This window comes from Drosophila montana, unplaced genomic scaffold (assembly GCF_035044405.1).
Source record: "Drosophila montana isolate Dmon_TW-CO22-7 unplaced genomic scaffold, ASM3504440v1 contig_3640_1, whole genome shotgun sequence".
Lineage (NCBI taxonomy): Eukaryota > Metazoa > Arthropoda > Insecta > Diptera > Drosophilidae > Drosophila > Drosophila montana.
Window position 1 is genome coordinate 105,644 of NW_026998525.1, and position 18,392 is coordinate 124,035.

At 39.1% G+C, this 18,392-nt stretch overlaps 1 protein-coding gene across 3 annotated transcripts in view; it reads left to right on the forward strand.

Moving 5' to 3' along the window:
* The first annotated feature begins 343 nt into the window (after positions 1–343).
* Nlg2 (Neuroligin 2) overlaps positions 344–18,392 on the forward strand; it is a 31,368-nt gene continuing 13,319 nt past the window's right edge. For 2 of the 3 annotated variants that reach the window (XM_064692782.1, XM_064692784.1), the window contains exons 1-3: positions 344–1,005; positions 8,402–8,483; positions 17,075–17,909. In XM_064692782.1, the coding sequence (XP_064548852.1) occupies positions 17,326–17,909 (584 nt within the window). In that variant the 5' untranslated portion in view covers positions 344–1,005; positions 8,402–8,483; positions 17,075–17,325. The remainder of the gene's footprint in view (positions 1,006–8,401; positions 8,484–17,074; positions 17,910–18,392) is intronic. The other variant, XM_064692783.1, reaches the window with a different exon arrangement.

The following is an 18,392-nucleotide window of genomic DNA, read 5'->3' on the forward strand; positions in this document are numbered from 1 at the left end:
AAATTCACATACATACAAACGTACGAATACACACACACACACAGACACGCACCCAAACGCAAGCATCTAGTGACACAGTGAAAGCATCAGCACGAAGTCACAGTCGGTCGCTGGTCGCATTGAACGGTAAAAAGCGAACACCAGGACCAGCACCAGAGACAGTTTGTGTGTGTAACGATGTTTCAGCAAAGTTTTCAACTTGAAATTGAACTGTGCGAATTGAAAGAAGAAGCAGCTGGCACTCACACAAGAGACAGACAAATTGGAGAGCGCAGTTAGCTGTCATTGTTGTTGTTTCGGATGCTGTTGTTGTGGGAGCAAAAATATTTTAACGCAATTAGAGTCCGAAGCATGGTCGTCGCATCAGATCCAGAGCGAACGCGCACGCAGACGGACACGGCGCACGGATAAAAGCAAATAAAAAGTGTTACACACAGTACGCAGCGCACATTTCATAAAGCTTTTAACTCCCATAAACCCATTTTTGCAAAAACGTAGCATAACGTGCGCCTGCGAGTGAGTTAGTGAGTGAGTGAAATCGTAGTAGCTGCAAAAAGGTAGTAAGCGGCTCAATTAACTGGAAAAAACAGCTGCAGCATCAGCATGAACAAAGTGTGAGCTGTGAAGAGATAGAGAGAGAGAGAAAGACAGAGAAAGTCGAGCGCAAACAATTTGTTGAATACTGCTGCCTTCGCACAAGAAACCGAAAGAAAGCAAAAGTGAAGAAAATTACACACAAACACGAACACACACATTTATATGTTCTATGCGTGTATTTGTGTAACTACTTCATACACAAATGCAAATACAAAATATTAATATACATACGCACGTAGCGAAGCAAAAAAAAAGTGTTGCCAACTAGCGTTGAGTGGAAAAAAACCACAGGAAAGCAGCAAGCACAGCAACATTGGCGGCGAAAAAGTTAAAAAGGACAAAGACGATTAAGCAGCTTTGCTGCTGGCGGCGGCAGCGGGAGCTGAGGCACGAGCACCAGCGGGAAAGGTGAGCGCAAAATAAGTCATGCAAAAAAGCAACAACTCAAGCCAGGCGGGTGAGGCTGGTGTCGATGTCGGTGTCGGGGGCACAGGCAGTGTCAAGAAAAACGCCCCGAAACAGATTTCTTCTTTTTTTTTTTTCTTCTTGAAAAGTGACAGTCGTCGCCTCAGCAAACGACTAAAGAGGCGGCAGCGGCAGCGGCTGAGGCAGCGCAGTGGCTGGTTTCAGCGCGCGCCTTCGTATTCGTTTTTCGTATTGTGGGTGTCGTGCGTGCTCGTGAGCCACGCACGAAGACGGCCGCCTTTGGCTCTCCCACTCAAATGTTGTTGTTGTGTTTTTATTGTTGTTGTTCTTGTTGTTGCAAACACACTTCAAACTGGCGAAACCAAAGCGAAAGAGCAACCTGCAAGCCTAAAACAACAACCGCAACAACAACAATTACGTTGATGTCAGCAGCAATGGCGGCGGCGGCGACGGCAACGGTGATAACTCATGTCCTACTGACATTTTTGGGTCAAAAACTAAAATATTATGTGTGCTTCCTCTGCTACCCCCCCCTCCCTTCACCATCCGCTCAAAGCTCCACACTACCCCACTGTATTGCTAAGCTATAGCTGTGTTAGTATTTGTATTTGTATTTGTGGCTTGGCAGTCAATATTTTATGCGTCTGCTCCGTCTGTTGCTCTCCTTCTCTCTCTCTCTTTGTTTCTGTCACATTCCGACAGATTAAAATTGCATCCGGTCGTGTTTTGGCTTCGCTTTTAACATACAAAATTACCACGCACAGCGAGGAAAGGTTCTAAAAGGGCGCTACAACAACAACAGCAGCAGCAGCAGCAATGAAAGCGGCGAAAACAAACAAAATGGCGGGGAGCAAAAAAAAACAGCAGCAAAAAAACAGAAAACAAAAATGAATTCAGAGCAAAAGTCTTAATTGAAATTTTTGCTTGAAATATGTACAGTGTGATTTTTACACAGTGCTGTGTTCGGTGCCACCTAAAAATGGAAAGCAAGGCCATGAAGTCGAAATGCCAGCGACACGTTACACATGTGTGTGTGTGTGTGTGTGTGAGTGTGTGCTTGTGTGCGTTTTAGCGTATCTTTGCCAGCGGCAACTTTTGTTTGCCACTCATGCCAAAAGTCGTTGGGAGAGGGTAGCCGCTAGCCCCTACCCCTCCCCCCTCTCTCACACACACACAGGACACAATCTTGAATGACTTTTTTTGTTGTCTTTGTATTTGTAACAACATTTTTTAGCTTGGCGTGCAAATTGCTGCTGCTGAGCTGTTGTTTGGCTGCTGAGGCATCTCTTTGTATCCTGTGTTACGGTACAAAGGTAATCAACGCTAAGCCAAATAGCCAAAAGCTGAATATGCGATGAGGAGCAATTACAGCGCCTTTTCCAAATATGCCAAACAATTTTTCGAATTTGTTATCTGATTTTGCTTACGTGCGACATCAAAAATTTATAGCTCTGGTTGTTCGAAAATTAGTAACAGATTAAGGTAAACTTAAATAACGATAATAATAATAATAAGCTTTTAAAGGTATTAGGCGCATAGAACACAAAAATCTATTTGAAGCCGTTTTTTCTTAGAAATGATTCAAATTTTAGAGAATAAAATATATAGTATATCTATAAATTAGTTATTTAATATTCAGATATTAACACTTCTTGCGATTAGTGTATTTTTCGAATCTATGGTATATTACTCATACGTCTAGTTGGCAACGCACAAACTCTTGTCGTACAACGTGAGTAACGGCTTAAGCTGACTCAAGATTGATGTTAACTGGTCACCCTAATCAATTGTCTTGTCAACCAATTTGTTGCTACTGCTTCAAAAATGAAACTACATTTTTATTGCATACTTTTTTGAGCTGTTTTTTGTATTAGCTTAAGTAGGAGAGTGCGCGACTCTAAGGGACTGCATGGAAGAAAAAACCTTAATTCATTATGAATTATCTTGTTGTGAAGCGTCACTAAGTTACGGAAAATGTTAAAGTTCTTCATGATACAGGCAGATTGTATCAGAATGGTCGCTTGGAAATTAAAGCATCTAGAAATTTATAAATTTACAGCCTTTGGCTGAGGCATTATCTGAGCATTAAAGACTTACATCTTAAATTCTATGAAAAGGTCCAATCTAATTTTTTCCTATAAGAAAATGGATAAATGTTAATATTATTTTGTATGTGAAAATCGGTCCTAAATTGACGCGTTCTTATAATATACTACATATATTGAAGTAGATTAATGACGTCACATTATCAATGACTGTTATTAACAGCGGTACACACGGTCACTCTGGCAGCAGGTCCTATGCATGTAAAAGATTATGTTAAGCATTAGTGTTAAGAGTCAGTCTGTGACTAGCGTTGAACAAGAAAATAACTTTGAGAATAGTATAGACTCGTACATTTGATTTAATAAACACAGATACAAAATAAACTTTATCATCCACTCACAATATATATATTAACTTTCGAAGCCAACTTTTTCTTTCTTATATTGCTGCACAATTTCCAACCCTTTTTGGCTGCGCAAATGGTTAAATAAATTGAATCTGAAATATATTTGTAAAGCACTCGTGATTCATTCGTTCACAAATCAATTGGTACACATTTAATTTATGCCATATTTTAAGACATTATTTAAATGAAAAATAATTTATCAAACGCATCGATAAATGGAATGGTTGAAGTACAATTGCAGCCCTTGCCGTTGATTGGCCAATATAAGTCCAAATAAGCTTTTGATGTGACTTTAACACAAATGTGAATCAAATAAAGAAAAGGTTTAGACGAGGCGCCTGTTAAGGCGTTTGCGTTTATTCAAAAGAGAAAAATTCGTGCCAAGCAAATGGGCACAAAAACGTATCAAAGGTGGGCCGCATAAAGCGACGGCCACGCCCACAGAAACAGTCGACGCCCACATGACTTTATCACAGTGTGCGCTCCATAGAACGGTTGAAGCCATTTGGGTTTTTTGTTCAAACGGATACATCTCAGTTAGTTGTCCGTGTAACTATCTTTTTGTGTGTATATGTGTGTGTTTATCTTGGCCAGCAGCCTACATAGTTTATCTATGTGCATGTTTGTTGTGCGGCTTGTAGTCGACTTTTGCGCACTTATTCCATATTTAAGAGGCAATTTATATTCCCTTTTTGTTTTCGTGCACTATGCCGCAAATGCCATTCAACTTTCAGCTACAGTTTCCGTTCCGCGACTGTTTCTGATTTCTGGCCGGCACAAAAACTGCTGCACGCCCACACAGGACGTGTGCACAGTGAATCCTGCTACTGCCAACAACAACAACAACAGCGAGTCCTGGCAATTGGCTAAGCTGTCCATCCTGTCAGTTTTAGCCTGTGCGTGTGCGTGTGTGTCGGCGTGTAGCCAATTATCATTTTCCTTCTATTTTTTTTTGAAATGAATAAAAACGACTCTTGACTCCAGACACGCGCGTGCCCTCCTGCCGTGCAGCTAAACAGGATGTATCTAAATGGCATTTCCATAGCCACGCTGTGGACTTTTGCACCTTGCGGCAATTGCAATGTGGCTGCCACGCGTTTTTTTTTTTATTTTTTGTATTTTTTCATTTTTATTGTGTCATAAATTATTCAAACGTAAACATCATCAGCAGAGCAGCAGGCAGCAGGGGGTATGAGGGGCGCATCAGCGTCCTTTCTCATTATCAACAGCACCGCACGCTTAACACACACACACACACACGCACACACCCACACATGCAATCGCTTATTTCTGTATTTTTTTTATATATATATATATATATCGTCCTTCTGGCTGTCCTGCACAGACGCTGATGACGCGGAAACAGGCGCAGGACGACGCCTGCCGGGGCTTCGCATAAATAAAGGCGCCATCGCTTGATAAATAAGTAGTGCACGTAGGCATTCGGCATAATGAAGCGAGCAGCCACCCACAACCCCCCTCCCCCCCCCCCCTCCTTCTCCTCCGCTAGCCGGTTCAGCCTCGCCGCTATCCAGGCTATGCCCATGCCCAGTGTCCCCAATTTGTTGTCGGGACCAGGCGGCGTATACGTAATCACGCATTGATATGCCATTTAGCTGGCCCGGCTGCCACGCACGAGCAGCTGGAGAGTTGCTGCCTGGAAGTGGGCTACATTCGGGCTGATTTATGCAGTCGATTTTACAGTCTCAACTTTATTGTTTTTTATAGCACAATTATTTTTATTTTTGCGGCAAGGTAAACGTGGCCCGAAGTAGGGCTGCAAATTAAATTGATGCCACTTGCAGCATTCAATTTCAAAATGTATATTTACGAGCTGCTGCCGGTCGCAAAGTCGTTACAACTCTGATTACATGTTAATTAAACTTATGTTTAATGAATTCGACCTTTGTGTGTATTTCGGGCCCTTCCCAATTACTGCAATTACAATGGAGTGCACTGTCAACATTTACAGGCACTCATTTGCACACTTGCACCAACAACATTGAGTGCATTATGCATTTTATGAATATGCAAATTGATATTTGAAAATGTTTTAATGCCCGTTGTGTGGACACTGTGGGCTCCTTTAAATAATATATAAGCGGGGAGTTAGTAATATGAGATTTGGAAGGGAAATGCTTTGTGGTTATACAATACAAATTTCATGATTTTATTTTTACTTTACTATTTTCCCCCATTGTCAAACCCTACTCAAAAGTACAATATCAAATTTTCTATGAAGTAAAGTTATTTTTATAGTTATTTGACAGCAGCTCAATTGTTCTGTCAGCAGCTTTAACATGCATGTTTAATTTCAACAGCTACTTTAAGCAAAGCTCGTTTAGCTCATGCTCAAGTGATTGTTAACTTTTGACAGGTGCATATGAAAACTGGGTTAATCGACTTGGATGCTTGCAAAGTTTCCGATCAATGCGTTAAGTTTTCGACTTGCATGGTAAATCTCATGTGGATTGCTGTCAAAACAACGAGAACATTCGCAAGGGACAGGCGGGGAGGGGGGAGGGTGGGGGGTGCGCTCAATCGAATTGTGTTCAAGATGCTTTCCAACACTAACACAACAGGCTATTGTCTTTGCCGCACACAATGGGAAATCGTGCTACGGTACTTGTTGTTCTAGTGTTATCTCTCTATAGAAGATGAACGCCTGGCACACACGAACCCCGATACATAAATATATGAGAGTGTGTGCGTGTGTGAGTGTGTGTGTGTGTGAATACTTAATGGCAAGTATGTTTTGTCTGTGCGATTAATTCCATTGGCACCGATTGAAACTTTCCGCTTCAAGGCAGCAATAAATTTGCGACTGGATATATATTTACAATACTCGTGCATGTATCGCAAATGAGCACACACAGGGACTTGAGTGTGTGTGTGTGTGTATTATGTTTGCCATTAAGTGCATCCTTTAATTTACATATTCATTAAATTACAAACGATCTCACAGTTCCGCATAAAATTCAGTCGCAAAATGCGGAAAAACAAGACACGCTGCCGCCCGGGGTTTTAAGGGCATGTTCATGTCTATGGCCCAGTCCATGTCCGCATCCGCATCCTCATCCGCATTCGCTTCCTGGTGCGCATCTTTTCGAACTGCCTGTTTGGGCATGGACGATGAATACAAACTTGTGTTGCCAACGCTGGCATTTGCATTAAGCCCATTTAATTATACTAAGTACATAGTAAATACGACAGTCGAGGAGCAGGGATAAGGGGATTCGAACCAGTGTAGTGGTTTAACTCTGTCTACACTCACAATATATGTCCAACTATAGTACTTACTCATATATGAGTACATGCTATACTTGAGTATATTTGCCTGCGGATATCCGCACACACACACACATACACGAATACGAACACGCCATCATGTTTGCACGCGTGTTTACCCTGTCGCAGTCATAAATAATTTATGCCTGCGTGAATTGGTCAACTGCCCCCAAAACTTTGGGCCACCCGAAAACAAACGAGCATCTGATGTCTTCATCTTCATTTACATGTTAATCCCACCCATCCTCGCCGCCCCTCCACAAAATGTCCATGTATTATTATATGCACTGTGTAAATCAGCTGCTGGCACATGTTTCTTTAGCCCCACCTCGGTGCTCATTTGCATCTAAGCCAAGAGGCAACCATTAGGCGCAACAGTCCCTTGGTTCTAATTAGAGTTCTGAGCGGTCCACACATGCAATTAATACACACACACGCGTGTCGAATATGCATAAGGCTTCTAAATTTAATTACACTACAGAGATTTGGCAAGTCGTTGTCCGAAATTTATGGAGATATTTGCACATGACCAAACGACACCTTAACGAACATTTATTTGAGCTGTTTAAAAATTTAAACTAAGAGCTCTCTTAGTGCAGCTATCCTAAACTTAATTAAATAATAGTACCAACTTATATATTTAAGCTGAAACACTGCTATTAAAATTAATTTAATAATTGTATTGTTTTATATTAAGAGCTTAGTTAACATAAATACTCGCTTTGAACTATTTGCATGTCAGAGGAGCTTAAAAGTTTTACAAACTATATTCCATCCCGAGTAACTATTAACATTGTTTAATTTAAATTTAAATAGTTGCGCTTTCATATTATTAATAATTCCAGCTTAGTCAATTCAATCAGAAACGTTTTCATACAATAGCAAAATAACTGATTGAAAACTAATGTGCGTAGTTCAATTAATTTTATTTTTCAGTAAATTCAAAGCACACGCTTATTTTATTTTATTGTTTTATTAATTTTCCATTAGCTTTAGACTAAAAGCTATAAATAACAAATGATATCATTGTCCACACATTGTGAGTCTATATTAACACAAAAACTCAACATATGTATGCCTCCCGCTGTGCTTCACGCTACAAAAAAACGTGTTTCTAAATGTCGCCCTTCTATGCAATTCTCATAAGCCTCACTGGACTTGAAGTGTTATTTAACAAGACATGTGCGTCAGCAAGCTAATCTTATATTTTTATGTGTGCGTGTATGTAGACATACAAATGTATTTTTGAATATGCGTGTGAATGCATATATGTATGTATGTGTGCATATATGCGTGTATATTTAGATATACACATGTACGTAAGCATGCACGTAAGCATGTACGTTAGCATGTGCGTAAGCATTTACGTAAGCAACTGTCAAACGCAGTCAAAATTTGTTTCCCGCTGCGCTGCAGATTATAATAAAAACTTATTTTTAGATATTGACGTTCTATGCGATTCTCACGCCCCACTGCTTTTCATGCTTGATTATATAAACAAGAAACTGTGTCGCTGAGAATACTCGTACTCTTATTAACAGATCACTCTCTATCTCTCTCCTCTCTTCTCCACCTCATCTTGCACATTTTGTACGTGTTCTTACTATCATCTGCTCTCTTCTTCTTTTATTCTTTTAGTGATGTGTTTATATAAAAGTCTGTCTCCCTCCCACTAATAGATGACATTAAAATAATCTTGCGTGTGTATGTGAATCTTTGGGTAAGTACACATTCTCATTAATACAATACATAAATGAGAATATATGTGAAAACAATTCAGATCTGGGCACGGGCAATCTTCTAGCATTAAACAATAATATTTTGTAGTTTCTTTTATTTTGTTGCATACTTTTCAGAAAATTGTCTTGAATTTTCTTTTGTCTTGTTTTGATCAATATTTAAAACAAAAGTGTCGTGAAATATTTAAATATGCTTTGTAAGACTGTTTTAATTCTTTTCAGTTGGTTGACATTTAAATATTTTTTAAGGGAACGCTCCATAATAATAATTATAGTCAAAGTTAGACTCCAAGAACTGAGTCTGGCAAGTTTCGGGCTCAGCAAGCAGCCAACAAAGGGCGGCAATTTGAGATTCCTCGAAAAGAATTACGCTTCCACTTTGTTTTTTAATTATATTTCACATTTGACCTTTTTGCCTGAGTGTGTGCTAAAATGATTTGTTATGCCCGCCTGTGTGTGTGTATGTGTGTGTGTGTGCGGGTCTCCTGTGCCATATCGTCTGCCACTTCTGTCCTGGCTGCTGTCAAAGCTGTTTTGCCTGTGCGAGCCTCTCAGTTCCAAATGGCAAAGGCGAAACTAGCGTCACCCGGGCCCAGTCAGCAGTCACCCGGCACCAGGCACCAAAGTTGAACTACAAAACATTTTTAAATGCCATTTAGTGCACCTAACAAACACACACGCACACAACCTCAAGCTCACACTTGAGCCGTGTGTGTGTGTGTTTTGGTTGGCAATGCCGGAACCATGGGCGGTGCAATTGCAGAACTTTCCCCTTTCATTATGCTGTGCAAAGTAAAAAAAAGAAGAAATAAACGAGGTTACATGCCTGCTTGAATCCACAACCGAATGAGACACCGCCTGGCAAGCGCTTGGATACTTTGCTCCCATTTTTTCAACCTTACAATACATATATATATATATATAGATATATGTACTTTTGGTATTAAGTTTTTTGTCAGGAATCGCCAACTTGGCGTATTACATTCGGAAATACACACTTTTTTTTGTTGCTCTCTTCTGACCAATTTTTGTCAATATCGCATTTTAAATCAACTTGGAAAAAGAAAATACAAACACACAAACTTCATATCCTGTTGGGTTTGGGTTTCTTTTTGGGCAGGATATTTTAAGGTCGTTTGGCTCGTAATTAGAAAAATAAAATGATATCTGTGCGCGCACAATATGAGAAAGTTGCGCCGCAGTTGACAATTGAATTTACGGACACAGTGAAAAATTTCTCTTTTTTGTGGATTTCGAGAGACGGAGGTGAGGGGGCGCAACCTCAACATGAAATTATTTTCCTGTATGTGCTGCATCCTGTGCGTGCCCCGATTTTCTGCAAGCGGAAATCGAAAACAAGTTGGCCGAACATATTGAAGCTGGTCTGGAGCATGTCTTTTTATCAGAGCCGCAGCACAAGCTGGGAAATTGCTTTTTAACAGGCTTTTTGTGGCATGCTCATGCAATTTGTCAATTCCCCAAGGACATCTTATGCAAAAGTGCTTCCAATTGAATGAATTATTCTTCTTATAATGGCCATCATTCCATGGCTCGCCAAACGAAATGCTCGGCAAATATCTGGAGAAATGCGTAAAAATATTAAAATTTTAATTAATTAAAAAACAAGAAGAAAATTCTTTAAGCCGAAGAAAACAGAGTATAAAATTCTTAGTAAAGCCGAAAATAGTTTTTACTGTAAATAAAAACAAAAATATTTGAAAATGTGAGAAAATTCTTGGGACATACAGAAAATAAATACTTGTTTATTTCATTAGAAATGTGCTATGGCTATTTGTTATGCTAAAATATTTCTGAAAATTGCCGTTGCCATAGAAAAAATGTCCTTTGACAAAATTAAATCTTAAAATCGAGCACAAGAAAAAGGCAAAGATAAAAAAATAATGATTCACAGAGCATTAACAAGATGCTTTCACCTTTTTTTTACGTTCTGTCAACCGTTTGAATGTAAAATGCCAATCAAGCACACAAAATGTGTCCAAAATGAAGATGAGTCAAAGAGAAGATAATTAAGCTAAAAAAAAATCAAGGGAAAACCGAAAGAAAGTTGAGTTTTTAATTAGAAATATAAGAGAACGGGTCGAGTTAACTCTGCGACATAAGTTGCGTTAATTATTTTAATGACAAAGGTTTGCTAAAATTCATTGCTAAGAAAGGGCGTAAAAAACAGTAGGAAACGAAAGAAGAAAATATTAAAAACGGAAAGCAAAGTTTTCTTGGGAAAAGCCAAAATTATATCTAACTTATTGCCAATCCAAAGAAGTCTTAATATTTTTCCTAATACTCTTTTATGAAAAACATTTATGCCTCTGATATCCATTTATTGCTTACAAGAATTTTTATTCAATATTATTCCAAGAATGATGATCTGATAAAAATTGTATTTTTGCTGTACAGTACATGCACATAAGGACATTATGATTTCGCTTTAACACATTTTTCTTATAATTAAATTCGATTACATTCTTAATTAAGAGCTGGAAATATTGTAAAGGAAAAGTTCTATCAAATTTTAATTTAATTTCCGTCAGAAACTTGCCAGTTATGCATTAAGCAAGGTATTGCACGCGAACAGTTTTTCATGCTAAAAACGTATCTTAGTCGGGATGCTCGACTGGGGGATACCCTCTACCTTCTTCTACCAACACCAAATGCAGCTCGCTTAAGGGGGATAAGAAAGATACTCGATCTGTATGTACTTTTCTAGAAGAAAAATTGTACATTTTAGCAATTAAAAAGAAATTTGCTCAAAAAACATGATTTCAATATCCATTATTATCGGGAAAGGTATCGATTATCGGAAAAAAACTTCAACGGATAACCCAGGTTCAAAATTTCTCCAGCTCTTATTGATGCTGGCCACGAATATATATACTTTATGTGGAGCTGCTTTCTTCTTCCTGTTACATACATTTGCACAAAACCAACATACCCTTTCCCCCCATTTTCAACAGACTCTTGGAATAGGAATAAATGAAAATTCCATGAACGAAATGCAATAAATAGTCGTGACAACCTTTAAACACAGAGCTAAAAAAAATGGAATATCAAATTCATATTTATTTCGCTTACTGATAAAAAATACTCAACTATTGATAACTGTGCGAAACTGACACTTGAGATTTATCGTCCTTTTGAATGCCTTTAGAATGCTTTAGAAAGCAAAACTAAATAACATTTATGTCACAGTTAAGTCTAGTTTACAAGTTTTCTCCAAAAAAAAAGGCTTGTTTGCTTGAATTTTATGTTTACGAGTCGCCTTGCAATGTGCTTGAATCTGGCACATATGTACTCAGGACTTTCTGCAAAGTTTCAAGCGTACTTTCCTCTCTGTTGCTTTTCTCTCTCTCTCTCTCTCTCTCTCTGAGACTTTTCCAAGAAGTTGTCGTTGGAGTAGTGCAAAGCTTGCACTTTCGGAGCTCCTTTCAGTCATAACTTTGCCCATTGATTGCGCGCAACAAAGCGAATCTTAAATATTTTCTTGCTATTTCTTGCCCTTTAACTGTTGAACCAAGCACTCTTTGCATTCATATTTTATAAGATGTCAATCAGAGACTCTTCGCATCAGAATTTATTGCTACTACTTATCATTTGACGAGCTGTTAAATAACTGCAATAGTATCATCAAATTTGCTCAAATTACTTTGAGTTTTGCAAGTATTTAAAAGAATTCTTGTTCCTTTATAATTGACTCTGTCCTTTTAATTTATGAACATGATAATTAATACTTGAAACTGAGAATTGAATTGCATAATCCACTTTTTTTCACACGAAAATTCTTTCCTATTAAAAAATATATCATAGTGTTTATCAGAGTCTCGTTTTATGAATCAACTATTAGTAATTAATGCGTTTAAAATGAAAATAACAAGAAAGTAAGGATATCTCGTAAATGCTGAAAATATCCTGGAAAATCGAACATTTTGCCATATAATAAGTTACAGTTACCTATCTTTTCAATGGCAGCTATACAATTTAAATTTAAATTTTTATATTCTAAACGAACTGATAAAAAGTATAAAAAGTTATTCCAGAAAATTGTTCTATGCATACAAAACTCGCTTGAGTAGCTGGCACAAAGTTTGAACTTTCTAAAGCCAAAACTTGTCTGCCCTCGACCAGAGTACAGGGTATATACTCGTCGGGCACTTCCGACTCACCATCAAAGTGGCCAATATCTGGCGATTGATGTGTCGTCTCTGGGAATTTGTTGCGCTTCAGTTTTAATGCCTTTAAGCAGAGACAGCGCATTCATGCAGCACGCGGCATGCAACATGAGGCACGCGTCTCTGGAATTCGTTGCAGGCTTATAAAAAAAAGTGCTGACAATCAGGACACATTTTCGGTATGGCAACTGTGAATGCAATTGTTAAATGCAACAATTTTTAATGCGCTTGCAACTTTTATTTCGAACGTTGTGTGTGTGAGCGTGTGTGTGCGGGTGTTTGTACGTGTGTGTGTTGCAATTTTCCTTGGCATCTTTTTCTATTTGTGTCGCTGCTTCTTGCACGTCTGCAACTGCAACATTTCCTGTTTGCACTGCCATGATTTGCAGTCATTGCCCCACTCAGCTCCCTTCCTGCCCCCTCCCTTGCCCCACGCCCCTGTCACTGGCCCTGTCAGCGGCACTCGCATGTGAATGGACGTGTGAGTTGCCTGGAGAAATGTCTACGTCTGCTTCAACTTTTTCTTCATCTTGTTCTGCAACTGCTGGCTCGCCATTCTCTACCTCATCTGGCTGGCTGGCTGCCTTTCATGCAAAAATATGCAATTTTATCGGTCTTTACAGATTCGCCATACAACAAAAAAAAAAAAAGCAGGAAAAAGAAAAAGAAAAATTACAGAGCTGAGTTTGAAAATGTCGTGGCTTAGGGCCTGGAGAAGCTCGTGGCATGAAAAACGTTTGCCAAGCAAAAATGTAAATATTTATCATGCCGGAAACATGCGTTGCCTCAGCTACGTCTACTTCAATTTGTACTTGCTACAAGCCAACTTCATCCCTCTACCCCCCCCCCCCCTCCCCCGTTGAACACCCTCTTGAAATTCCGTTTAGGAATGTGTAACTATGCTTAAGTCCATGCGTGATGCTGGCAGTGGCAGAGCGCTGCAGCCAAATGCCATTTTAAGCTTTTAGTTAATTTAAAAGTTGAAATATATTTGAAATCCCAACATTTTGTTACACTGCCTGTCCCGAAGAACTGGTCGCTTCCGACCCAAAGCCAACGCGTTGTCATGACTCACACCAAAACGGAATTACGAGTAAGTGAACTGAAGACAGAACGGGAAGAGTAAAAGGAACAATCAAGAGTGCTCGACTGGCAGATACCCTGCAGATTAAATGAGATGAATAAACTTTGTGAAATAAGGTTTTGGGGGAAAATATGGCAGTAAGAAAAGCAAATCTTTAATAAACTCTTCCATATACTCAAAGATCTAAGTTTAAATTTAAAAACGAAGATTTATCATAGATCTGAATGCCTGCTCTTTAGGCAGAGCTGGGTCAGGCACACAGACTTATTTAATTACTCAATTGTTATTGTTAATCAATATTTCTGATTACACCTTTTACGCAATTTCTATGGCTACAGGGTATACAAATATTTTTTGTTAAAAACGTGCCGACATTTTGGTTGTCAACACACACACACAGAGACACACCCGCAGAGACATTGAAATGAAAGAGATGAAACTGGTCATGGGAATACTTAGTACATAGTAGATGGATGCTGTTGTGGGTTCGGCTCCTCATAGTTAAACTTTAGTTTTATAGCTGCAATTTAGAGAAATTGTGCGATTGTCGTTCCGTCTGCGGCTCCGACCCCGTCTCCGCCACCGACTCCGTCCGGCTCCGTGTCTGTGTCAGCAAACCGTCGCAATCGTTACATTTGAGACAATTGTTTAGCCTCAGATATATGCGATTTAAACGAGTCTGTTTAGACCGAAAGATAAATTACACAACTCGTCATGTGTCTGGGCATAGAGACCAACTACGAGCGAGCATTGTTAATGAGCCCCAAGCAGCTTAGTCGCTCACATCATTTGCCATGTTTTCTTTTAGGGATTCCTTTTTCTGGTATTTTTGGTTTTTCTGTATTTCGCCAAGGATTAAGCTCTTCATGGCATTGTGTATGTTTAACAGATTTACATGTTCAGCCACAACAAAGAAATTTCGCATCAACATTTGCAGGTACTTTATGCTTATTGCATTAGCCTGTGTGTAACCTCTTGTGTGCTGTCGGCAATTTAATGAGCTTTGGCCATGTCGCTGTTTGGGGACTTAAACTCTTAATTAACGCATAGCAATTATTTCAAGTCTGGAGAACATTTAACAAGTTGGCAGCAATAAGTGCAATGCTTCAGCTAGTATTTTATTTTTAATTTAAATATTATAATTAGTTTGCAACGAATTTATTTCGAACATGAGCTCCAATTTCAGGCAAAACTTGAATGGAACATTTTCTAGCACTCGACCAACTTCTAAGCACAGCCATTTAACAAATTTAGAATCGGACAAAGCTTGATTTGACCCTTAAATATATACAAAATTCGCTTAAGAATAGTTTTCATAAACTAGTCTTATAGCTTTTGTTGCCAATTCTTGATATTCTCTCAAATATTGCTTTTTAAAGCACGGAAATTTGAAAAAGATCTGGACACATTTATGAGACTGTTTCTAGTTCTCTGCTGCCAGCTCAGTATATAAAAAGATTTTGATACTTTTTAAAGAGTTCCGTTCATAGTAAAAATGAATATTATAGTTGTCTTTTAATATTCGTTGCCCCCATTGAAAGGAGATAGAAAAAAGCTTAGCTAAACATAGAAAAAGATCATGAGGATCGTTTAAATGCGGCGCATTTACATATTTCCCCACTTATTTGTCTATTCATGAAATTCCAAAAACAAGGCATTAAGCTATCGAGTTCCCTAAGTTCGCTAGGATCAATATTGAAACCTTCTTGCTTTACGCAAGGATTCACTGCGACGCGCACAAAATCAAAAGAAATTTGTGAATATATTTTGCATATGGGCGTTTACAGGAACGCCCATCGGGGAAAATCAAAGAAAAATTAAAATTATTTTCTTTTTTTGGCTTGAAAATGTTGGAAAAATCACTTTTTTATATCTATGCAAAAACTGAAAGGTTTTTAAATAAAACAAGTAAGCGTCAATAATAAAAGAAAGTGTTATTTTAAGTGCGTTGCTCGTTTTATAATTGAATGTAATCTAAACTTTGGCATTAGCTAATGTAAATCTTACATCTTCTTTAGTTTTATTTAACATCAGTCACAAAACCTTTTATTAAAAATTCTTTAATAAATTTCTCTCAAATTTATTGCACATAATTTTATAACTCAGCCTTTATAAAAGCATCAAAATGTAAATTAACCGAGACATTTGTTAGCTTTTCTTGCTTTTTGTTGTACTTTTATAATTTGTCATATGCATAAATATTATTGTAAGCGCACTTTAAGAAATTGAAAGCAAACAAAAGCCGGCAAAAATTAAACAAAATATGTCAAGTGAAATTAATTTGAATTTTGCTAATAATAATTTTCATATAAAAACATTCAAGTTTATTTTCTTTGATGAAAGACTTTGTCAACGTTTTTCGCTAGAATGTTGCCACCTTTTTGGTATTTTTAAAGTGCGGCAACTCTCTGCAGTCAATTTGAAAATGTTGCATAATTAGGGAAAGTTTGGAATTTGCATAATGAATTTTTAATTGCGCCCAAATGAGCAAAACTATGTACAATTTGTGTATTTTGGTATTATTTGCGCTGATTTTGATTTAATTTCATTTGAAGTTGCAGTCAGTCCGAACTCATCAAAGTTCCTGAATAATTTTCTATATATTTGCATTAAGTTAAATAATATACATTTGCTATTTTGGCAAAAACTGTTTGAATAAATAAAGCTACAAGTTCGCGAAACATTTTAAATTTAAAAATCCCAAGGCTATAAAATAATTTAAAAAATAAAAAGCTAAAAATAAAACGATTTTTCTGATCGTTAAGATAATAAACTTGAGGGAGAACTCTGGAGCTTGGCAAAAGCCAAACGTGAAAGTGTTTTTATTTTGCAAGACTGTTATCTCAGGTCCATTGAATGCAGTTCATTTGCAGCTGTATAATGCAGGTGAGTGTAGCATATTGGTTGTGTTATGTGGCATGCGCCACGTGTGCAACGCTTGATAAACCGTTTGGGGCAAGCTGCAAACTGCAAGCTGGCAGCAGGCAGCAGGCAGCCTGCGCATTTAAAATGGCGCATAAAAGCCAGGTCAGATGGGGTGTGGGGGCAGCTAGTACCTGGCTGCAGGTGGGGCTGGGGCTGGGGCTGGGGCTGGTCTGTGAATTGAGTTCAGTTCGCATTCATGGCACACGGCCCGTGGCTGTGGCCAAGGCTATTTAAGGATGCCACGCTCTGATGCGTTGCACAGTTAAGATTCGAACTGGCCAGCGAAAAGGTGCGACTCGGCCATAAAACAAGCATACGGAACCACAGCTAAAGCGGATACTTAAGACTTACGTTTTATTTCCTCTTCGACTACTTGCAGCACCGAGCGAAGGAGGCGCAGCAGCAACAGGATTCGAGTCGAGGCGAAATTGTCGCAGTGCGGCGGCGGCGGCGGAGCGAGTTTAGTGTATAATATTTGAAATCAAAGCGAAAGGGTATCAGCATGTCGGCGCTGCTCCATCTCAATCACAAGCTCAATATGCGCACAACCGCTGTCAAAATGAAGATGCCGCCAGTCCGGCGGAGCGACGGCAGTTCCAAACCGGAAACAGTCGCGAGCGCAGCCAATTGATGACAAATTCTAGAAGAAGAAGCAGAAGCAGAAGCAAACAAACTAAGCTAATCCAATCGCATTTTCTACGTATTTACTGTTACGTTTTCATCGTTTCCTTGATGAGCTACATTAGAGCTATTTGTGCAACAACTGCGCGGCAAGCGGAAATGAAAATCCGCAGCAGCAGCCGCGGCAGCAGCAGCAGCAGCCGAGGCATTTGCATTATAAGACTGATAACATTAAAGAGATTTCTACAGATTTTGGCAATGCCAACACACACTCAGCAGCGGGAGCGGGAGCGTGAGCAGGAGCAGCGGGAGGAGCGGGAGCAATCAGCGCAGAGGAAACGCCATTTATGGCACACGCAACCCGCATCCTGTTGGCAGCATCAGAGCAACATCCACAGCAGCAGCTGGCTTTTGTTGCTGCTGCTGTTATCGTCGCTGTGGCCGGACTGCGAGTGCCTGCACGGCGCCAAGCTGAGCCCCAGCACCGTGAAGACCAAGTATGGCCTGCTGCGCGGCATTGTTGTGCGCTCCCAGCCGCTGGTGGAGGCATTTCTTGGTATACCGTATGCATCGCCGCCTGTGGGCAGTCTCAGGTGAGTGCTTAGCCGAAGATAATGCGGGCTAACCACCCGCTGCGTGTGTGTGACTGTGTGCCCGTGTGTGTCTGTGCGTGTGTGTTTATTATACCCTGCACTCATTGAAATTATGTATAAAGGGTATAAAGTATATGTGTTATTAATATTATCATTTTATTATTATTATTATTCTCGATCAATTTGACAAGCTGAGTCAATCCTTGTCCGTCCTTCCGTCTGTTCGCCTGTTCTCATATATTATACACGAAAGAAGTTAACCATTTTTCGATATATACTCCCATTTCCAAAATATCGATAAATATCGATTTCGGAACAAGTTTTTTAAGCTTTTCTTGAAGCTTCTTAAAGTGCTACAGACAGCCAATTAGCATGCAAGCTCTGCCATAATGCACACAGATCCTTAAGATTTTACTAGTTGGATACCTTTCTCCCTTCAGCCAAAAATGTCCAAGAAAACGTATAATTTTTTTAGGTTTCGTC